This window comes from Sarcophilus harrisii, chromosome 4 (assembly GCF_902635505.1).
Source record: "Sarcophilus harrisii chromosome 4, mSarHar1.11, whole genome shotgun sequence".
Classification (NCBI taxonomy): Eukaryota; Metazoa; Chordata; class Mammalia; order Dasyuromorphia; family Dasyuridae; genus Sarcophilus; species Sarcophilus harrisii.
In genome coordinates, this window is record NC_045429.1 from 275,372,678 (window position 1) to 275,397,870 (window position 25,193).

Genomic DNA, 25,193 nt, shown 5'->3' on the forward strand with positions numbered 1-25,193 from the left:
AGATTTAAGCTTGAGGATTTAAGGATTTTTCCTTAAATTGGTATTTGCCTTCTCAATTGCTTAAAAATGTTATTTTTTTTAAATCTTTTTTTTATTCTAACATGTTTTTCTTTTGAACTCCCCTTTGCTAGACTCCTATGAATCAGGCCTCGACTCGTTCCCATTGTATTTTCACGGTTCATATCTCAAGCAAGGAACCAGGGTCTGCCACTGTCCGTCGTGCTAAACTCCATTTGGTTGACCTGGCTGGTTCAGAAAGGGTTGCAAAGACTGGAGTTGGAGGCCAGCTTCTGACAGAAGCCAAATATATCAACCTTTCCCTACACTACTTAGAACAGGTAAAACTGACTCTGTGAATACATAGTTCTTGCTTTAGTTTGAAATGTTTGTTAAACACAAATACTGTTAATAAACTCTCACTATCATTTTTTGAGGAAATGCATATAATACTAATCCATATCCCTGGGATTATAAAATAGAATTGACTAAATGGCAGCTTTCTGACCTTTGATGGTTTCTTGGATTTGGAATGGTTGGATACAGTTCCTTTTGGCATTCTGGCTCCTCTGTACTTCCCTGCAAACTATCTGCCATCCACGTTATCCTATTTACTTATTCATTCATCTAACACGTTTATTTATTGTTCACTTTATTTGAGGTGCAGCAGTAGGTGCTATAAGAAATTCATAGAAGAATAAAATACAGTCCTCACCCTAATGTAGTGTGTAGGCTAGTAGGGAAGATAAGACATGTTTATAAGTAACTATAACATAAGGCATATTGCAAAAGTATAATGAGAGAAATAAGTGCTATGATATTTCAGAAATTATTTCTGACTAGAGGAGTAATAATAATAATTCATAGTTTTATGATACTCTAGCAATAATAATAATCGTAATAGCTAACATTTATCTAACTACATAGTATGTGCCAGGCATTGTAAGTATTACCTCCATTTTATAGATGAGGAAACTGAGTCAAACAGAAGTTAAGTGACTTACTCAGGATCAGATGAGGAAACTGAGGCAAACAGAAATTAAGTGACTTACTCAGGATCAGATGAGGAAACTGATGCAAACAGAAATTAAGTTACTTACTAGTAAGTATCTGAGGGCAAATTTAAATTTAGGCCCAGCAATTCAATCCACTAGGCCAGCTAGCTATTCCATATTTGTACTCTTTTCATGACAAATGAGACTGGCAATGTAAAGATTATTCCCTTAGCTATTCTATAGTTAACAATGAAACTCACAGAGGAGAAATGATTTGCCCAGTTTTATGACTCTTGAGTCAAAATATATTAATGTTCTTACTGCAATGGGCCTCAAAGGACGGATAGAATTAGATAAAGTTGAGGGGTTTTCTAAGCATATCCCATGCATATTCACAGTAGGTGAACTAATGCTAGTCTGCCTGAGCCATTCAAATGAATATCGAGTATAGAGAAGACAAACAAACCTCAAACCCTTTTACAACCAAAGTTATGTGTCTCTCAGTTACCAGCTTCATTTTTGTAACTCACGCCAAAGCTCAGAATAACACATCTCTCATAGTTCATCAAGTTTTTGTTGTTGTTGTGATTCTACCAAAATAAATTATTTGCTCGTAAGTAAAAAGCTACTGATGTGTTCTGAAGAAAGAAATAACATGATAAGTTTAAGTCTTAGGAGCATCAATTTGGCAGCATTGCATAGGATAAATTGGAGTGAAGTTAAATTTGACGTACTGGCATGATTTCAAGACAGAAATCCAGGAAATACTTATATTTCTTTTTTGGATCTGAGAGTGATTTGAAAGTGTTGATAAAGATTTGGAATTCATCTGTATAGATATGATTATTGAAACAATGGAAATGAATTGTGATAAAATGTGACAAAATAGGGAAAAATCAGAACTCTGGAAAATGCCAAATATTGACAGGGTAGGAAGAAGAATGAATGAAAAATAGAAGAAAAAAGAAAAAGTAGACATAATTCAAACAGGTCACAGAACCAAGAAGAATATAATGATAATGAAAATAATAATAATAATAACTAGCATTCATATAATTCTTTAAAGTGTGTAAAGCACTTTAAAAATATTATCCTTTTTGTTCTTTCAGCAAAGCTTAGAATTAAACATTATTATTATTTCCATTTTACAAATGAGGAAACTGAAATATCACAGATAATAAGTGTCTGAAACTGGATTTGAATTCAGGTCTCCTTGCCTCTTTTTATCTAGCATCCTAAACAGAATACCACATAGCTGCCTTGTGCCTATTATAATATAGAAGCTGAGGAAGAAGATAATTTCAAGAAGAAGGGTTAGTCAGTAGTCTTAAAGAGTAACAGAGATGTCAAGGGAGATGAAAACTGGGAAAAGGTCCTTGGACCCAGCAATCAGGAGGTTATCAGTGCTCTTTGTGAAATGAAGTTTCAGTGGTGTAATGGGGATCAGACTGCAGAGAGCTGAAGAATGAATTAATGATTTAATAGAGATAGAAATCACATACTACTCTTTCCAAAAGTTTGGCAGTGAGGGAAAGGAAGGACATTAGCTGGGGCAGAGGAAGGCATGAGGGGAGCAAAATCAATTGGGATGAATTTGGGGGGACAAGACATGAATGTGTTTGTTGGGAAAAGAGGAAGAAACTGAAGATAAAACAGAAGAGATGATTGATGAAAAGGGTCTTTTCCTGTCTAACCAAAGCATCATATTGCACTTTCATTTATTAATTTGACCCACAAGAGCAAAATGCCCTCATCTCATCTAGATTTTTGTTGTTCACTGATTTCAGTTGTGACCTGCTCTTCCTGACCCCATTTGGGGTTTTCTTAGCAAAAACACTGAAGTGGTCTTACAGTTCCTTCTCCAACATTTACAGATAAGGAAACTGAGGCAAATGGGGTTAAGTGACTTGCCCAGGGTCACACAGCTGGTGTCTGAGACCGAATTGGAACTCAGGTCTTCCTGGCTCCAGGCCCTCAGGCCACCTTGCTGCCCCTGTGGCACCCAGCTGCTTACCTAGGTAGATGTTCCCAAATAAATGAAAAGCTGATATTCAAAGAGCTTGATTATTTTCTGAGCCCAAAAGAGATGAAAAACATGAGGGAAGAGTTGAAAGGGGAAACGACAGAGTCTGTTAGCAAAGTACAAGGGCTTAGATGTCATCAGGGTAAAGGATATAAAGAATCTAAACCCTTTCACTGCCTCATAAATCCTTTTGAGGTTAAGGTAGTGAATGGGAGCTGTCCTGGTGCCAAGTTTCTTGAAAAAGAGAAATAAGCTAGGCAAGTAGAATGAGTGAACGTCAGGAGGAAGCCTGATCCAAACATGGGCATGGAGCTTAGTCCTAATGAAATCCTGGCACTCCTAAGTAAGTACTTAATGATCCACACTGGCACAAGACTAATATTAGCCTAGAATTTAGATGACATATAGTATTCCCGAGCTACTCCTGGCTCAGATTTGAGATGAAAACATTACAGTCTTGACACTCACTAGAGCTTCTTTGGAACATGTATGAAGGATGATGTGGTGGAAGGAACTCTGCACTGGTGTTAAGGAGAGAGATGAGTTGAATCCTGCTTCTGTCATCAAACTAGTTGTATGACTGCAGCCAATTCCTTTAACTTTTCTGGGCTGTAAAGTAATCATAATACACAGAGTACCTGCTTTCTAAAATTTTTGTGAGAATCAAATGAGATGATATATATAAAGCATTTTGCAAAACTATGAATGTTGCAAAAATGTCTGTTATTATTATTGATAATTTCCAGTGGTGATATTTACCCTTATAATAAGCCCCAAAATCACTTGTTAATACAAAAATTATTGTTATTAAATAAGAAAAATACTTGAAACAGAGTTCCAACCAACCACAGTTACCCAAGAGAAACTATTTCTTTTCCCAAGTCAAGATCAAAGAAGCTTTTTTGTTCTTGGTTTTCATTTCTCTCCTTTTCAATGAGTTGTTCACAAGCTAATATCAATTTTTTCTACCCTCTTCCTCTTCTTACTTCTCTCTACACACACATATCTCTTCATCCAAAGATGTTAAAGGCATTAGCTTCATACAATACAGACCTTGGCCTTAGCATTTGCCAAATATCCCTAAATCTATTTCCAAACCCTCGGGGTTCTATTTTTACCAACTCCCATTAGAAAAAACAGCTCCCCATCAACAAGATTTCTCAGCCTCTCCGATTGAGGACATATGCTTACATAGTTATTCATGTGCTGTCATATGTACTCAAGTGTAATTAACTCTCAACTATTTGAATGTAGGTCATCCCTTTTCTGGATTATTCAACCCCTAGGATTCTGACTCCATTAGTGAATCTAATCAATTAATAAACATTTGGTGTGCATTTCCTATACGCCAAGCAGTATGCTAAACTGGGGATACAGTGAGAATTACTAAGTTATAAATAAAGTAGGAATTATATTTTACTTATATCACTCCACACCCTAGCAAAATGCTGCATACATTGTTGGTTCTTGAGGATTATTTATCATATTTTTTTGTTGTTGTTGATTTCCTATGAAAATATGTAAATATTAATGAGATTGTGTCAGAAATAATGGAAGAGAGGGTGAGAAACATTCACAATAAGAAAGATTAAAAAGTCTATAAAGAAAAGATCAGGTATGAAAAGCTAATAAGCTTCCTCCTTAGCTATGAGGAAGACTGGATTGGGTGCTAGAGAATAAGTATATTAAAGAGAAAAATGAGAAATTGGTGGGGATAAGACTAGAAAATGAAAGAGGATTTACAGGTTGATTTTAAAAAATTAAGATATAGTAGATAATTATGGAATTCAGTAAGGTGATCAGGAGTTACAAGGACTCTTATAATGGATATTGCTTTGGGTCATACCACATTTTATGGCAGTAAATCTGGGAATTTTCTTACAGTATATTATTGCAGGTCTCACTAATCTTAGTTTAGTTCTTTTTATCAGTTATAACCTCAGTTTCCAGTTCATATGAAACACACATAATGAGCAATACAGTATTAAGACATTTCCGTTATTGTACTGGTTCTGTACAGATTGGTGATTGTCCTATTAATCGTGTGCATGAGACTTCACACCTACTTAAAGGAGTATAGTTCTATTGAGAGTTGAATGCACCCAGTTATGTTTATAAGTGAATAGCATTGTATTTGCCATATTTTTGTTGGTTTTGGAGTTCTCCTTATGAATGCATTGCTTTTTCCAAAAGTTTCCTTAAAAACACTTTTAAGCCACAATAGCAGGGTACATTTTGGCCTGAGAAACTGAAGGTCAATGAGAGTAAAAGGAATGAAGAAATGCGTACTTGTTCTAACTGTGAACCTCATAGAGTGTTCCTGGTATGACCTGTGACTCTTATCAGAACAAATATCAAGTGAGAAACCACTGAAAAAAGTTAAGTTTTTGCTTCCTAGCTACAGAAATCAGAAGCAAGAGTAGATTTCAACCATTTATTCCACATGTGGGACTCTTTTTCTTTTTTTTTTTTTTTTTTTCTTTAAGAGTTTAAGTTTCTACTTGGCTTCCATTGGATGTGTAATGTGTGGGAGAAAAATTAATGCTGTTTGTGCCAATTGTAACCAATCCTAATCTTTGTTCATTTTCAGAGGATAAATTTCCATATTCTTGTGAGCTTTTAAATTTAAAAAATAATTAAATAATAATGTTATTGATTCCAAGCAGAGTTTTGAGAAATTTTAAGTATAGTATTACATTTTGTCTCTACATTAAACTAAGTTAAACTAAATTCTACAAACATTTGTTAATTCCCTGCTGTGTCATTCACTGGGCATAAAAGAATATGATATAATTGCTGTCCTCAAGTAGTTTATAATTTAGTAAATTTGGGATGTTTTCAAAAACATTCAGTTTCATATTTATAAATGTAAATACCAAATAAGGGTGAAATTTGGAAAGAATTCTTTATTTACTATGGTCACCTTCCCCCTCAGCCTCAAACCCTACTATCTAAAATGACAGGCCGTTTTCTCTTCAACTGAGGAAGCTCTGAATCTTTGCTGGAAAGGAAACCAGCCCTCACCCCACACATAAAGGTTTTATTATTTCTGGACTATCCCAAAGATTTCAGTCTGCTCAGTAGGGAGTTGAGTGAAGTGTGCACAGTTTGTGTGGTGTCCTCTTGAACCATCTTTGCCTTAATCTTAGTTACTTGAGCTCTAAGATCAGACACAGAACTAATTCTTTTAGACAGGAGATTGTTTAGGACTGAACTAAATTTATAAACTCGCACACCTGAGCTGTCTTGAACTAAACCAGTCTTTGGGATGAGAAAAGGAAAAAATTTGAAAATCTGAGTTTTTGCTCTTCACATTTTTCTTAATAAAAATCTACTATTTATGTGCTAATAATCTATAGGAATATATTTAAAGTAAAAGGACACAATTATCATATGTATATATACATATAAATATATATGTAAATAAAATCAGCTACTTCCTTTCTATGTGATGTTAGGCAAATCATTTAACCTTGTCTTCTGTAAAGTGAGGAGTCTGAGCTAAATGATTTCTAAGATCCTTTCTAGCTTTAAATATGATATTTCTAATGAACTCTGTACCAATTTTTATTATCCTTGGAAATTATAACATATATATATTGCCTTATGGGAAGAAGAAATGATTGTCCAAATTTGAAGCCAGTAAAAGTGTCAGTTTTTCACAGCTGATTTTAACTAATTTCTCAGGGGAGACAGAAAAAACTCTGTACTACAACATTGTCACATATCCATGGGATTAAATAATGCCCTAAGGCACTCAAATATTCAAAGAAACTAGTAAAATGATTTATCCATAACAAACATTCAGTTGAATGTTTGTTGAATGAATAAATGAATGAATAATAAAATTCATAGCTCCAGACTTCCCTAAGACAACCTCTTGCTTTATCCCATCATTATTCCCTTTACAACCCTTCCACTTTAAAGGAGTAAAAATCAAATTAACATTAATATTGCTTCTGGAAAAGATGTGGTAACAGATGGTCTTATTGTTTCATTCACCATCCCTGTGACTTTCCAAGCCAAAACACTAAGCCCTGGAGATTCAAAGAAAGGCCAATATAGTTCATGGCCTCAGAGAATTATATTCTAATAATAAGGAATGTTCTAATAAGGAATATGAGCCTTCTTTTACTATGTATTTTAATTCCTATGATGATGAAAATGCATCTTATGTGCATTCAGAAAGGCAGCACAGTGGATAGAGTATTGAATGTAGAGCCAAGAATTCTTGAGTTCAAACCCAACCATATTTACTAGATGTCTGATCTTAAACAAATCACCTAATTTCTATTTGTCTCAGTTTTCTTAACTGAAAAATGGAGATTAGAAATAGCACCTACCTTCTAGGGTTGTTGGAATGATCAAATGAGATCCTATCTGTAAAGTGCTTAGCATAATGCCTGACACATAGAAAGTACTATATTTTATAGTAATAATATAATAAAATGTAATATAATACTATATTATATGACTGTTATTATAAAGCAACCCATATTCTTCAACAGTCTGTGATTTCATTCTCAAAAATAATTTTTCTATCCAAACAGTCTTTGTACCCACACATATTATAATCCACAGCAGATTATTTTATGTATTGCTATGGTGAAAAATGATTCATTACATGGTGGCCAGCCCTCTGTAATGATCCTCTAGGTGGGCCCTAGGACAAAAGGCTTAAAATCTATCACTAGGCCTGTACTCAATGTTTTTCTACTTTAATTTGGCTGTTAGAGCTTGTGACTTATTGATATAATCTTTAAGAACCTACAGTCAATGCTATGTCACTTGAAGCATCTGATTTGGACTATAGGAGAGGATACACATATCTATGCTTTCTCTCACCCAAATGTATGCTAGATTTTCTGTATTATGTTTACATTGTTTCACAGAAAAAAAAAATTGATAATTTATTATTTACACATATTTTTATTGCTATTTTCATGAACAATAGATAGAGGAAATTTAAATGCTTACCTCTGTTGCTGGAGTAGATGCATTAATTTTTCTGTATATTCTATGAGATTGCAGGTCAGTTTGTTTCAATAATTTGTTTATTATAGCTAATGTAATGTCAATGCTGTTATACTTCATCACAGGTTATAATTGCCCTTGCAGAGAAACACCGATCCCATATTCCCTATAGGAACTCCATGATGACCAGCGTACTGAGGGACAGCTTGGGAGGAAACTGCATGACAACCATGATTGCCACACTTTCATTAGAAAAAAGGAATATAGATGTATGTTACCTCTTTTTATCAGCAATCTCAAATTTGGTGAACATTGTTTGCAAATAGAATCGTGTTTTGGATTTGTGCCTTTTCTGTGGGGGTGGGATCTGCCCAACTGCCAAATGTCCTGAGGAATCAACCTCTCTGGATTATTTATATACATACTAATAGAAAATTATAATCATTTATTGTGTTCATTTTGAGAACTATTCTTTCTATTCAGCTCCCCAAATTTCTATAAAATAGGTATTAGATCATTTCATACTTTCAGTGGACTGAGAGTTGCTCTTTTAGGAGGCCTTATCTGCCTTGAGTTCTGTGTATTGAGACTCCAGATGGTCTAAAGCCACTGTTGCAGAGTGGTCTAGTACATACAGATTGCCACCAAAGATCTCCTAGTATTGGCCAAGAGGTTATTTATATCATGTACTTCTAGCACCAGCCACTGGTAAATCTGTCCTGCAATGATTATTCTAATAAGCCAAAATAAAAACAATTCACATGAAGAATAACCAAGAACTGTGGTCTCCATGGTGGGTGTAGGTGCATCCAGGACTGGGCCTGGACTGACTCCAAAGTGGGTGTTATTAACCATTCCAAGGGTGGAAGTTTAGGTAACAATCACCTCAGCAATGTAACTCACTTTGGTGTCTCTCTTACACAATCACTCATTCTCTTCCTGCTAAGACAATCAATAAACTACTTCTCAAGAACCAAATCCTGCCTTCTGCCTGTTTTTAGGGCCAGCCACCTAAGAATGTTTTTCTTTACATTTTAAAATAGAATAAAATTATTTAAAAATTAAAAACCATTGTTAATTGGGGACTATACAAAAGCAGGCTACCAAACTAGATTTGAGTATGTATTTATCCAAATGTGTTATGCTGACCTCTGCCCTAAACTCCCCCACTCTTTCTTCTCCCTTCTAGGCAGTTTCCTAGTCTTCCCCTTTCTGAACTGGTCATTTTTGTTTTAGGTGACATAGATTGCTGTCACATAGGATGGATAGATTGCAGTAGATCTCAGATCTAATTGTTTCCTCTTTCTCCCCAAACTCAACCCTTTTCCAAATTTTCCTATTATTGTCAAAGCACTACCATATTTCTAGTCACTCAAATTCAAATCCTCTGAATTAACTTTGGGTCCATCTTCTCACTCACTGAATATATCAGATGGGTTATCAATTCTCTTCATTTCTACTTTCCCATTTCCCATCCATGAGGAAGCCATGACATAACTGAGATCTGCCTTCAGAGCCTCAGAAATCAGGTTCACATGTTGCCTCTGAAACATACTGGCTGTGAGATCCCATTGTTCTAGACTGTAGGTTAGACTCTCTAAAACTATAAGTTACACATTTTCTTATCACCTTTAAGATTTTGAGTATATATTCTCTTACAGTATCTAAGACTAAGCAAATATAAGTATCTGTGGGAATAATAAATATCTAAGAGAAAGTGCCCACCTACATTCTTCATCTGAGAGTTTCATTTATCAATGAAATAATATATTGCTTTATACATTAGTACTTCCTACTCATTCAGCCACCATGAAGGCCTTCATCATAATTGGTATCTATCCCTGACTCAAGTTTCTCTTCTTTCTAGTTTTACTTCCACATTGTTGACAAATTATTTTTTCTAGTGTTAGGCATGACCATGTTATTTCCTTACTCAGTAAATTCCAATGGTTCCCTATTGACTCTAGAATAAAATATTTCATTTTTAGCTCCTATTTTTGTGTTAGTTTTATGATATGTATAATATTAGACCAGGAAAACATGTATATAGTTTATAATGATATAAAATATTATATATTGGGGCTTTGTGCTCCACTTTTTTTTTTCCCCCAGTGGAGTGAGTGATCAAAAATATTTATAGACTATTGCTCTAGATCAAGGACCTTATGAAAATTAATATATTAGCATTTTCTCCACATGATTCATTGTGTTTTTAGCTATTTGAAAAAATGGGGTTTGAATAAGAGACAAAACCCCATCAATTGTGACATTTTAAAGAATTGTGTTATTTCTCTAGGAATCGATATCAACTTGCAGATTTGCCCAACGAGTGGCCCTCATAAAGAATGAAGCTGTTCTCAATGAAGAGATTGATCCTAGACTGGTAAGAAACTATGAGTTGACTTTCTTCAGGGAAAAAAGATTCAGCCAGACAGATTGCTGCTTCTTTTCATGATGAGTCATTCCTCTTAGCTATGTTTATATGCAGGTCTTAGTCTTTTTTAGAAACATCATCTGCTTTACCCTTCTGGGGATAATTATAATTGGCTTCCTTTTGTAAAAGCTCATAAAGTCATGGGAAAACCTAATGGTCATTACTAAAGAGAACCATACTTTACATAGCTCTACTATTATTTATGTTAGGAGATTTTTTAGAGGGTAAAGATTTGCTTTAGGAATAATTTTTAAGAATTGGTGGTTTGTGGCTTCTGATGATATAATAAATCTCTAATTTTAAAAACATTTTTTTAGTGATATTTTATTTTTTAAATACATACAAAGATTGTTTTCAACATTTACCTTCACCAAAACCTTGTGTTCCAGATTTTTCTCTTTCTCCTCTGCCCTTCCCTCTTCCCAAGACAGCAATCTGATATAGGTTAAATGTATTCAATCCTTCTAAACACATTTCCATATTTGTCATGATGAACACAAAAACTTAGATCAAAAGGAGAAAGGGGAAAAAACAATCAAACAAACAACAATTAAAAAAAAAAAGGTGACAGTACTATGCTTTGATCCACATTCAGTATTCATAATTCTCTCTCTGGAGAAGATGGCACTTTCCATCACATCTATTGGAATTGCTTTGAACCACCTCATTATTGAAAAGATCCAAGTCCATCCCAGTTGATTATCACATAATCTTTTTGTTACTGTGTACAGTGTTCTTTTGATTCTGCTCACTTCATTCAGCATCAGTTCATGTAAGTCTTTCCAGGCTTTTATGAAATCAGTCTGCTTATCATTTATTATGGAACAATAATATTCCATTACATTCATATACATAATTTAGTCAGCAATTCTCCAACTGAGAAGCATTCAATCAATTTCTAGTTCCTTGCCACTACAAAAAGGACTACTACAAAATTTTTTGTATATGTAACTTTAAAAACATTTTTTATTAAAAAGGAAGAAATATTTATGTTGCTATAGAAGTTATCCTCTGTTCTTGAAGATAGTGAGAGCAGGAAATATATTCTGGCTGACATTAGCAAAGGAACATGATCTGGCTATATAGAGCTTATTTAGTTTTCTCTCTTATACATTTGGAGCGTATTCTATAAAACATTATTGAATATTAACATTTAAAATTTTATCACTTGCAACAAATGACCAAACTTTAGATGGCAGTGCTGTTCATCTATATACTATATTCTCCAATATTACTTTTTTCCTTCATTTCATTAGGGAAAAAAATGGATTTTAAAATCATACTTACACCACAAATCATATGAGATCTCTCTCAAATCAAGATATCTGTAGATGATATCCTAAAAATCCAAACTAAACCAATCCAATGATGAGTCATTCCAGATTTAAGATGTTTATCAGATGTTAGGCATATAGTTTATACTTGAAACCTTGATAATATTACAGTATCTTCAAGAGATTTTTCTCCCCTAACTTTCATTGCTTATAGGAATATATCCATAGTGTGGAGTAGGACTTCAAAAGAGGGTAACTTGAAATATTTACTTTAAGTCAGTCAATTTTCTGTTTTCCTAATTACTTTTTATTAGTAGTATTTTATCCTCTCCAAAAATTTTTCATTCAAAGTATGAGGAAAATACTCGTGTAATCTTAGAATACTTTGATAGAAGTGCCATTTCCATATCAAGGAAAGTGATCCTCTGTCTTAGTCATATCAGACCTAGAGTATCATGCTCATTTTAAAAAGAAGCTTCTTTAAGAAGAGAGTGACCAAGGCATTGGAGACCATGGAATGTACAGATTGGTTAAGGGAAGTGTTAGGGTTTACCTGGAGAAGAGAAGGAGGAAGGGACATTATTAGACATTGTTAGATACCAAAAGGGCTAAGACACAAAATCAAGGAAAAAACCTGAGTGAAACCTTCCTTATCCCCAGTGAAATTCTATATGATATCTTATGCTGAAATAGAAATTTTTATTTGTTCTTGAAGGTGGTGGGAGCAGGACTTCTAGCTAGGCCTGCTCAAATGAAAAGATATCAGATATAGGTCTAATAGTTCTAATGATGGAGGATCAGTTTCTAAGTTAGAAAGCTTTACCATTGAGTTAGCCCCAGGGCAATAAAATTTTAGGTAACATCAATTTTTAAAATATACAATAGCTTTTTATTTTCAAAATATATGCAAAGATAGTTTTCAAGATTCACTCTTGCAAAACTTTGTATTCCAAATTTTTCTCCCTCCCTTCTTCCCACCCTGCTCCCTTAGATCTCAAATAATCCAATATAGATTGAACACGTGCAATTTTTCTAAACATATTTCCACATTTATCAAAATGCACAAGAAAAATCACATCAAAAGGGAAAAAAAGTGAGAAAGAAAAACAGAAAGCAAAACACCAACAAAAAAGGTGAAATTACTATGTTGTGATCCACATTCAATTCCCACAGGCCTTTCTCTGGATGCAGATGACTGTCTCCATTACAAGTCTATTGGGATTAGTCTGATTCACTTCATTGCTGAAAAGAGCCAAGTCTATCACAGTTGATCATCACATAAGCTTGTTGTTGCTGTGCACAATGTTATCTCTTAATTCTACTCACTTCACTTAGCATCAGTTCATGCAAGTCTTTCCAGGCCTTTCTGAAATCATCCTGTTGATCATTTCTTATAGAACAACAATATTCCATAACATTCATGTACCATAACTTATTCAGCCAGTTCCCAATTGATGGGGCATCCACCCAGTTTCTAGTTCCTTGCTACTACAAAAAGGGCATTTTTGCACATGTGGGTCCTTCATTTTCTTTTTTATGATTTCTTTGAGATACAGACCCAGCAGAGATACTGCTGGATCAAAGGGTGTGCACAGTTTGATAGCCCTTTGAGCGTAAGATAACATCACATTTCAAAAACCATCTGCTAAGGACATTGTTTCAGTGGAAAGAGGGCTTAAATCCTTAAAATAATAGATACTTAATAGATACAATAATAGATACAAAATAAAAAAGGCCAAGTAAATATTGGTATTAATACTAGCAATGATACTGCTAGCATTGATAGCTGACATTTATAGTACAAATATTATTATTTTACAAGTAAGGAAAGGATCAGAGTGGTTAATTTGATTATAATCTATCTATCTATCAAGTGACATGTCAGACATTGAAAATAAAATCTCTCATCACCCAAAGCTCCCAAATACTTATTTTGTATGCATGAGAGGATTATCTATTCTTAAAAAATAATAAAAACCAATAGCAAAGTTAACCTTGTATTATGTCTGAAATCATTTACAACTTGTCTTCATTCATCTCCTACCTTGGGACTTCAGGAGATACCAGGTAATGAATATATAGACAGAAGGATTGAGTCAGACACTAGTCACAGTGGATTTCATTTTCAGGAATGCACAATGACTATCCTAGGACCAAAATCAAGTATAGTTGAAGTGCTGTCTAGGAAAGGTAATCATTCACATCTCAACAATTATGAACATTTGGTTTTAATTTTTGTTTTATTTTGCTGACAGACATAATATTGCCACTGGGTTTGAATCCTACTCTCTTAATAAAAATTTAAAAATACAATGTTAAATGCAAATTTAATAGAACAACAGATAGAATTAATGAGTCAAATAATTTCTTTATCTGCTGACTACCATTTTTCACTGTTTATGACTTCCAAGTAATGTATTTTTAAAGGGGAAAAAATAAAAATCTCACTTCATTTTCAAAATCATTTTAGCTTTTAGTATTGGGAAATTTTCAAGATAGTCTTAAAGTGGTATTCTTTGTTAGCACGTTCAAAGCCTGAGACCCTGAGAAGGTTTGAATTTTTATTCACTGTCTTGCTTTGCCGTCTGTAGGTTATTATACGTTTGAAGAAAGAAATCCAGGAATTGAAGGATGAACTGGCCTTTATCACTGGGGAGCAGAGAACAGACCAGCTCACACAAATGGAGCTTGATAAGTAAGCTACAGACTTTTTTTCTTTCTTTCTGTTAAGTGAGAAAGTTAATGTTAATGTCTTTGTTAGGCTTAATGTTACGAATTCACCTCAAAGCACTGCTGTCTCTGGGGATGGTCTAAAAGCACATCTAGGCGCCAGTTCATAATGCCAGCTTTCCATGAAAAGCTGGACTAGGCTGGCACTGTTTTTGCCTCCTCAGCTTTGAGGAAGTAAAGAACAGACAACCTAGAGGATGAGAATGTTATTTTGATGCCAGCTGAAGAAAGGGCATTGTATAATGGCCGTGCCATTTAGAAATAGACACACCAAACTCTTCTAAGCTGTAGAATTGAGATCTGAAAGGAATTAGAGAAATGTCCTTTGTATTAAACAGCATCTTGCTGTAGCTGGAATGCTAATTTATCCCATGCCAAAAAAAGCTTTTCCTTTTAATAAATAGACCTACAAGTTATAATTCAAATGCTTTAAACCATAATGAAAGCATGTATTCAGGGTTTTACACCAGAGTTCTGCCTTTCATATTCTTTAGACTTGTAGCCTTACAGCAAATCAGTCACACTGGGGAGCTCTCTTGCTCTCACCAATCCAGAGCAATAACAGCAGGCATTAATGTTGTTGCTTTTGTTATAACTAAACGTTTGGATAATGTGCTAGTTGTGGATGGTAATGGAGTTCTCTACTTCCACATAAGAAATAGAAGTCTAATGACCCAAGATTTCTCAAAAGGTGTTCTGCAATTTTATTTGGTCCTCCATTTGACAAAGTAGAATGTTGGATAAATATGACCAAGAAAGAAGTTTTTTTCTTTTTAATTTTTTAAATGATTACTTGAAAACCCATGGAAATGACTTAAAAGGACTGGCAATTTTTAAGCAGAACTCCTATCATTTTCAGAGCTCTGAGTCCTTTGGTGATTCCTAACCTTTTTGGAGTTACAATAAGAAATTGTTTACTTTTTTGTTGTAGATATGATTACTTCATCTTCTTCACCTTTCTCCCCCCACCCAAGAAAAAAATACTGCATGACATATTTAATTAAGGTAGTGAACATTACCATATGTCATATGATTATATATGCATGTGCATATGAGGCCATAAAAAACTACAGATGAGAATCACTATCCTCTAAATTAATCAATCAATCAGCATTTATTAGTGCACTGTGCCAAGGATGAGAATACAAATTCCATGAGGTATAGAACTTGTTTAAATTTTGTTTCTCATCTAATACCTAGCACTGTGTCCTGCAAACAAAACGATGTCCTAATATTTATTTTCTGAACAAATGTTGAATGTTATCAAATATATAGATATAGTAATGGAAGGAATGCTAGGTGTAAAAAGCCAAATGGTTTAGAACTGAATGATCTCCAAGGTTCCTTCTACTTTTGTGATGCTGTGAATAAGGTGGTATTCTGTTTTTGTTGGATTTCTCTTCAGAGAACTATGGGTATGGATAAGTGGACCCATACTAATTAATTTATGATCAACATGGTATTGCAAAACATTTTTCAATACATGTACCTGCTTTTCACCTAAAAGCAGAGAACTCAGGCAAGATCTTGGAGGCTTTTTTGGCCACAATCCAACCTCACATGGAGAGATCTTATCTAAGAAACCTCAGTTTCTAAAAAAAAGTATTATTCCTCATTTGAATTTTCAACCCTTAAAGACAAGAGACTTATATCCAATTGTATAATAGAAACTCAACTCTTTAAACAATTCTTCATCTATTTAAATCTATCTTTTCTTTATTTATTTAAATGAACTATATACATATATATGTACAAAACTATGACATTTGTAAAAAAAAAAAAAAAAGACAGTTTTGCAATACAAAATTGTTTTTTTTTTTAAATCACTAATTTAGGTTCCAGCCATGAATTTTATATGTAGAACTTGGTTATAGTCAGGCATGAGTACTTTTAGTACTAACCCTTTTTCCAGCCTTACTTACTAAAGGATTGGAGAACATAATGGATTCCATTCACATTTTGGGATTTCAAGGCTAATCTAAACTCTACAGTAACCATAGAGCTATAGGACTTGTATTTATTTGCATCATAGCTGGGGAAATATGTTCTGACAGGGATTCTCAGAAAATCTGGATGGGGTCAAAAGATCCACAGACTTGGATCACAAGACACAATGCTTGTAGAAATTAATAATACCAAACCCTTCTTCTACAAAACCTTTCATCAAAGCTACAAAGAAGTAGAAACACGAGTTTACCTTTTTACCCAACTTGTGTACATATACGCCAGGAGAATCAACTAAGGAAATTCCCCAAAAAATGAAGACTGGCAGAAATATACTAATTGTTGTGGTGGTCATTATTATTGTTATTAGTTGTTGTTATTGTTGTTATTGTATTGTTATATTTAATGTATATCAGTTATTGTTAATAACTGGTCATCATTAACAAATGAACTTATGGGAATGTGAGGTATAAGTAGAAGAAGATGGTCATGATGGTGAATAAGTTCTTTCATATTATTTATTAGGTAAATATTAGGGATGAGGTCCCTTTGATGTTAAACTAGGCTATAAAAACTATGTTACATATAATATAAATACTATAAATATAGATGGGAAAAGGAGTAGGGTGAATTTTTTAATACATTATAGGATGAATTGAAGTTGTTTTTTTTTTGTGGGCCACAACAAAAAAATACAAGAAATGCTAATTAGTATTATATCATTTTTGTCCAGAAAGGCAAAATATAATTAATGTTATTAATCACTTCATTAATATCATAGGGAAAGAAGGAGAAGGAAATGGTAAACAAAAAAAAGTTGGATCTTTTTGCTGAATACCTAAAATTACAAAATAATTTGTTAATGAACTAAATATTTTGAACCATGCCCATATAGCCAAAGTAGTAATATTAATGATAATAATAATCATCACAACACAATAAAAATATTAATAATAGTATGAATTCTCTCTGGAGGAAGTTTGAGAAAACATGAATAACAATCGTACAAGATGAAAAGATATGATTATGATCATCAGCAATGAAAGGAATATTCTTATTGAGGAGCTCACAGATTCACTCAAATACTAATATTAAAATAACTTGTCGATAGCACTTAAAGATTTTACAAAGCACTTTAAACATATTGTGATATTTTAAAAAATAAAGCAATTCCCAAAGACTGAATGAGTTGAGACTATTCAAAATTCTAACAGAAATTATTTAGGAAGTGGAGCTTTCTGTCTTTAAATGAACTGGATTTGTTGTTAGGAAAGCACTAGTATAAACAGATGATCTTCACTGACATAATTGTTGTTATAAAATGAAAGAACAATCAGTAAAACAATTCATAGGGTTTGACAAAATGGTTCTAATCTAAAATTTTCAGTATAACATTGATGACTCTCCATCATCTGGCCCATTCTGTCCATCTAACTTTATTTCCCTCTCTTCCATTGCTCTGGTTCAAGGTGGGCTAATTCATGACTATTCCTTTTCCCACCACTCCTTGTCCCTCACTACATACACTCAGTCCCACATAGTCTATCTTGAAGAAAGAAGAAGCTAGAAGGCCAGCTGTTTGTTTTAAGATTTTGTTAAAGGGGAGAGAGAAACAAAAAATAACTGGATGCAATTGTCTGAAATACTTTTCACTCAAAGCATCGAGTTCATCTACAGTTGGAGCCAGAATATTGAGTTTAGAAAAGAGTAGCCAAAATGACTTGTGTCTACTCCATAAGATTCTATTACCCATTAAATGACAACTCTCTGGTATAATAATCCTTTCAGGAGCTTTTTGATGGAATATCTGGGTGAATTTCCATTAATGTTCAGGAAACACTCTTGTGGAGGGCCCTTTATGATATGGAATATCTATTACTTAATATGACCAAGGAGAATGTTCTTGCTTCCTGCTTCAAGAAAGTTTAGAAATCTCTGGCTAATTTTCAGGGCAGAGACTGCTTTTAGCTGGCCAAGTATTAGGATGGTGGCCTGAGAATTGGGTTCAGACAAGACTGGGAGAAAAAGAAATCGGAGATGAGACCAAGGTTTTTTGAGTCAACTAGATCTAGAGGAATGGTGGGACAGTTGAAAATGGTAACTTAGCATAAGAGAAGATGAGAGTTTTAGCCATGTGATATTTAGCACAACCAAGTCTGTTTTTAGTTGGTTATTGAAAAAATAGTATTATTATGCCCATCTGCACTTTTGATTTCCTTCACAAGCTAATTGTACAATATTTCAGAGTCTGATTCTTTTTGTACAGCAAAATGATGTTTTGGTCATGTATACTTATTGTGTATCTAATTTATATTTTAATGTACTTAACATCTACTGGTCATCCTGCCATCTGGGGGAGGGGGTGGGGGGTAAGAGGTGAAAAATTGGAACAAGAGGTTTGGCAGTTGTTAATGCTGTAAAGTTACCCATGCATATATCCTGTAAATAAAAGGCTATTAAATAAAACAAAAAAAGAAAAAATAGTATTAGAATATGGGTCAATAATGATGAATGGAGATAATTCAAGGGGCCATTTATTGCAGTGGTAGTTTTAACTACTTAAGAATAAGTTCTCCAAGGAGACCTAATAGAATTAGAGGTCAGTGAAATCTCTGGCTTGACTGAACCAACACACCTACTGAACAGTTAATTCAGACTGAATCCTATTTCTTTACTGCCATACATTATGCCCTCCTGTGCATCTATTTGTATACCTAAACAAAATTCTTTAAGTAGAGGGTTTTTCGTGATCAAACTTTATATTGTCATAGAATAAGCAGATGAGCGGAAATCTATATGAAGGTGAATTACACTTCTGGTGATTTTTCCCTGTCTACTTAATAATATATAGAGCTACCTAGAGATTTTGCTTATTAACTTCACCAAGGACAAAAATCATGTTGCTCTTATACATCACTTTAACTTTTTCTTATACTTCCTGGCAAGCAAGGCAATGCATTCAGTGGATGCTGAATGAATAGTGATTTTTAAGAGGGTTTGCACACTAAAAATGCATAAAAGTTACAAAAGGGGGTGTATCTAGGGATATAATTCTTTAACGTTGCAAGCATAGTCTTGAAAATTTGATTTTTTTATCCAAAATATTGTTATTGGAGCCCATGTTATAGGAGAGCTTGGGGGCATAGTTGATAAAGTTCTAGACTTATAGTCAGGATGACTAAGTTCAAATCCTATTTCAGGAAATTAATTAATTGTATTATTATTATAAGGTTCAAATGAGATTTTATATATATAATATAATTATATATGTCATTATATATATAAAGCATTTTTTCAAATTGGAAAGCACTACAGAAATGTTTTTATTGTTATTTTTATTGTTATTACCTGCGCAAACTAGTATGACTTTCTGCTTGAATCTCCAATTAAATGATGCTTTAACTTGGTATTAGTTTGTTGCATAATGGAAATTAATAGTAGGTCCTTAGGGAGGGACAGTTGGCCTTGGAACTGGGAAGACCTGTCTTTGAGTTCCATGATTGACACATATTGGCTGTATAATCCTGGAAAAATCACTTAATCATTCTAGGAAACTCTCCTAAGTCTAGAAGTGGTATAGAAAGTTTGACTTGCATTGGTAGAGTGAGTTTTCTCAACCTGACATTCACTATACAAATGAAATCATAGATCCAGTCCCATCCACTATGAAGATAGTTACATTCTCCATCCTAATTGGCTGAAACTTATCATCACTTTAGCTGGCATTAGGGATTATTGTCATAAAGGTTTATAAAGAGTTTTCATAACCCTAAATCAGCTAAAAATATATGTATTTTAAAATCAATAAAATTGCAAAACATTATACTACATTAGAAATTCATTACTTCATTTATTTTATTTGCTCCTGTTGTCTCGCAATCCCTTTACAACCTCTGTAGGCACAGTCTTGAAAATCTGATTTCCCTCATTCAAAGTACACTGATTGAAACTCATGCCTTGAGAAAGCAGAGGAGGATAGTTATCTGGACTTTAAAGGCAGGATGACCACTGCCACAATATGATGGGACATCACTATAGGCCATTTCTTTTGGTTCTGATTTTTTTCAGATTCTAAGTAACTTTTTAAAAGCCTTATTAATGCCTTTTGTTTTTATGTGTCATTTCTCCAAGTACTACCCCTTCCCTGAACCATTCTTTAACAAAGAAAGAGAGCTAAACACATAATTTATCAACAAAACCACTGTATCTGACAGCAGCTGCAATATTCTACACCTGCTCTATACCTCTACTAACAGGAGGAATGTATATTTCATTATTTGTTCTCTAAAGCTAATGGTTGGTCATTAACATTTATTTGAGTTTGACCTCAGAATAATGTTTGTTTTTTACAGCTTTGTCACTGTTTATACTGTCTACTTACTTCTGTATCAGCTTATATAAGTCTTCCTATGTTTATCTGAACAATTTATCTAAAGAATATGAATTCTTCATATTTTTCTTTGTTTTTATTTGATGGTCAGTGTCTCATGATTTTCTTTTCTTTTTTATAAGCACAGACTTTAAAAATTATTTTTCTCAATTACATTAAAGACAATTTTAATATTAATTTTTTAAAAATTGAGTTCCAAATCTGCTTCTTCCCTTGCTAAAATGATAGGCAGATTGATAGAAGTTACATATGTGCAATTATATAATATATATATATTTCCATATTAATCATGTTGTGAAAGAAGAAACAAAGCAAAAGAAAAAAATAGGGGAAAAAAACAAACAAAACTTCATCTCTCCATCAATTCTTTCTCTGGATGTGGATAGCATCCAGCATAGCATAATAGGATCATGAGTGCTTTGGAATTGTCTTAGATCATTGTACTGAAGCACAAACTTCAAAAAAATAGTATAATATATTTTCCAATTACATATAAAAACAATTTTTAACATTCATTATTAGAAGATTTTGAGTTCCAAATTTCCTTTCTTCTTTTCCTTCCACAAGCTCTAAGATGAGTAAACAATTTGATATGGGTTACATTTGTATAATTGTATAAAATATATTTCCATATTAATTATGTTGTGAAAGAAAAAAACATTTGCAAAAAAATTATAGTTTGCAAAAGTTTGATTGGTTTAACACTGAATACATTAACATAGGTATTATTGTAATTTTTATTATATTTGCTTGGCTGTTCTAGAGCAATTCATATTTTTTCCCCTTTCCTCCTCTTAACCTCCCCTAACAAGGGGTTAAGGGGTTAAGGTTGCCATTAAATATAGATATATTTATGTATACATATGTATGTGTATCTCTCTCTCTCTCTCTCTCTCTATATATATATATATATATATATATATATATATATACACACACACACACATATATATGCATATATATTTTGTCATATATAAATGCACACACACAATATAATATGCAAATACATATATATCTAAAACAATATTAATATGGCTGACATGTATAGATTTCTCGCTTGACTGAATTTTTTTAAAATTTTACTTTGCTGAGATCAATGATTGCTACTCCTAATTTTTTTTCCTAATAAATTCTATTCCTGATTATTGTTGTTATTTTTGTGTATATCTCTTATTTCCTATCCCTGGTAACTATTCTTTATTTTTAACACTTGCCTTGCCTTGCTGTTATTCCCCATTGGTCCCCCTCCACCATGGATCCCTCCTTTATCTTCTCTCCTTACGCCTTTGCCTCCCTCTTTCTCCCATTCCTATTAATTTATATAACTTATTCTGCTCCCGTTAATATAAACATCTTTCTACCTTATCCTAACCTATTTCCTTCTCCCTGTTTCTTTATAGATTTTGGAGGGTTCGATAATCTTCTTGGGGTGTTTGCATATTTCCCTCTTTTTTCCCCTTTTCAAAAATTTATTTGTTTTAATGCATATTGCTTTATGAATCATGTTGGGAAAGGAAAATCAGGGGAAAAAAGGAAAAAAAAAAACATGAGAGAGGGAAAAAAAAGAAAAAAGTGAACATAGCATATATTAACTTACATTAAATCTCCATAGTTCTTTTTCTGGATACAGATGACATTTTCTGCCCAAAGTTTATTTGGATTGCTTTGGATCGTGGAACCACTGAGAAGAACCAAGTCTTTCATAGTTGATCATCACATATTCTTGCTGTTATTGTGTACATTGTATTCTTTGTTCTGCTTGTTTCACTAAGCATCAATTCATATAACTCTTTCAAGGACTTTCTAAAATCAACTTGTTCATCATTTTTATAGAACAAAAATTACTTTCATACATCACAACATTTATGTCATTCTCCAATTAATGGGCATCTACTCAATTTCCAGTTCTTTCCTACCACAAAAAGAGCTGCTACAAACAATTTTTGCACATGTGGGTTCTTTCCCCTTCTCTATGATTTCCTTGGGATATAGACCCAGTATGGGTCTGCGGGGTCAAAGGGTATGCACAGTTTTATAGTCCTTTGGGCATAGTTCCAAATTGTTCTCCAGAATGGTTGGATCATTTCACCACTCCATTAACAATGCTTTAGTGTCCCAGTTTCCCCATACCCCCCCCCCAACATTTGTCATTATCTTTTTCTGTCATCTTAGACAATCTGAGTAGTATGAGATGGTACCTCAGAGTTGTTTTAATTTGCATTTCTCTATTCAAGAGTAATTTAGAGCATTTTTTCATATGACTATAAATTGCTTTAATTTCATCATCTGAAAATTTTCTGTTCATATCCCTTTACCATTTATCAATTGGGGAATGTATTACCCTCTTTAAATTGTTCCTGATATGAGTAGGATTTCAGAACCACCAGCCCTCCTCTCCCATCTAATTCTTCTATGTTAGTTCTTGCAATCACAACTCATTCAGATAGCATAATTACTATTTTTGCCTTTTTTAGGACAGTTTTGCTTTTTAGAATCACAGAGTATTCAACCCTACCCCAAATTTTTATTTTGAATTGCCCAGTCATTAACATCAACCTTAGACATATGGTTTACGTTCCCATGTATTAAACATAAATAATTTGTTCTTATTGAATCCCTTACAATTAGTCTTTGATGTTGTCTCATATGTTAAATTTTCTGTTGAGTTCAGGTTTGTTTGAGACAAAATCCTGAAAATCTGACAGTTCACTGAATGTTCTTTCTTTATTCAATATTATCCTTAATTTTGCTTGATATATATTTTCCACAGCAACCTTAGTTCTTTTGATTATCAACATATAATATTTCAGTACCCGTGGTCTTTTATTGTAATTGCCAATAAATCTTGCACAATTCTTATTGTAGCTCCAGCATATTTGAATTGTTTGTTGTTATTTCTTATAAAAATGTTCTCTTTGATCTGATGATTTCAAATTTTAGCAATGAAATTCCTGTTCTGGTTTCCTTTGAGATGGTGATTGTTGGATTTTTTATATTTCAACTTACCCGTCTTGTTCTTTCACTTCAGAAAAAATTTATTTATTTCTTGTATTATTGTGTCAAGGTTCTTTTTTTGGTTTTAACTTTTTTTTCCCTCCAAGTCTGTTGTTTTTCTTATGTTTCACATTCTCCTATATTTTTTTCATTCTTTATATTTTGTTTTATTATTTCTTGGTTTCTTATAACTTCATTACCTTCCCCTTGCCAGTTTTAATTTTAAATTTATTTAATATTTTCTCTGTTACATTCAAAACAATTTTTTATGTTTGTTTTTAAGATTTTTGAGTTCTAGTTTCTCTCTCTTATCCCCATTCACAATTAAAAAACCACATGTGAAGTTATGCAAAACATTTCCATAAAAGTCAAGTTATGAAAGAAAGCATAGATCTTCTACCCTAATGAAAATAAAAACCCTCAAGAAAAAAATTAAAATAAAGGGAATGATAGAGAGAATAATAGACAATGCTTCAAATATTTAAACTCCATCAATTCCTTCTCTGAGTATGGATAAGTTCTGACTAGGTATGGATGATTGTATTACTGAGAATAGCAAAGTCATTTATAGCTGGTCATCCCAGAACATTGCTATTATTTTGTATACAGTATATTTCACTTTGTTCATGAAGGATTTTCCAGGGTTTTTTTTTTCCTGTGAAAATCCTGTCCATCATTTTCCAGAGAACAATAATATTCCATCAGAGAAACTTGCTTCAAAAAGTTTATTATAATTACTATTGCCAATTGTATTTCCCCCATTTATATTGTACATATATATTCCTTTTAACTGCCATAATAATGAGAATGTCCTAATGAGTTATAAGTGTCATCCATCCAATATAGGAATATAAACAGATAAATCTTATTAAGGCCCTTTCCTGATTATCTCCTTATGATTCTCCAGAGTCCTGTATTTGAAAATCATATTTTCCATTCAGCTCTGGTCTTTTCATCATTAACACTTGAAAATCCTCTGTTTCTTTGAATGACCACCTTTCTCTCTGAAGGATTATACTCAGTTTTGCTGGGTAGATGATTCTTGGTTGCAATTCTAGCTCCATTGCTCTCCAGAATATCATATTCTAAGCCCTTTGGTCCTTTAATATAGCAACTGCTAAATCTTGTATTATCCTGACTATGCTTTCACTAAACTTGAATTGTTTCTTTCTGGATGCTTACAATATTTTCTCCCTTGGATTTTGGCTATAATATTCTTGGGAGTTTTTATTTTGGGATCTCTTTCAAGAAGTAATTGGTGGATTCTTTCGATTTCTATTTAACTCTCTGGTTCTAGAATATCAACACAGTTTTCCTTGATAATTCTGTGAAAGAAAATGGCCAGACTCTTTTTTTGATCATGATTTTCAGATAGACCAATAATTTTTAAATTATCTTTCCTGGATCTTTTTTCCAGGTCACTTGTTTTTCCAATAAA

The 25,193-nt window shown here is 33.2% G+C and overlaps 1 protein-coding gene across 4 annotated transcripts in view; it reads left to right on the plus strand.

The window, feature by feature from the left end:
- KIF6 (kinesin family member 6) overlaps positions 1 to 25,193 on the plus strand; it is a 433,287-nt gene that overhangs the window by 136,790 nt on the left and 271,304 nt on the right. For all 4 annotated transcript variants that reach the window (XM_031964905.1, XM_031964904.1, XM_031964907.1 and 1 more), the window contains exons 7-10: positions 132 to 338; positions 8,115 to 8,258; positions 10,286 to 10,372; positions 14,289 to 14,392. In XM_031964905.1, the coding sequence (XP_031820765.1) occupies positions 132 to 338; positions 8,115 to 8,258; positions 10,286 to 10,372; positions 14,289 to 14,392 (542 nt within the window). The remainder of the gene's footprint in view (positions 1 to 131; positions 339 to 8,114; positions 8,259 to 10,285; positions 10,373 to 14,288; positions 14,393 to 25,193) is intronic.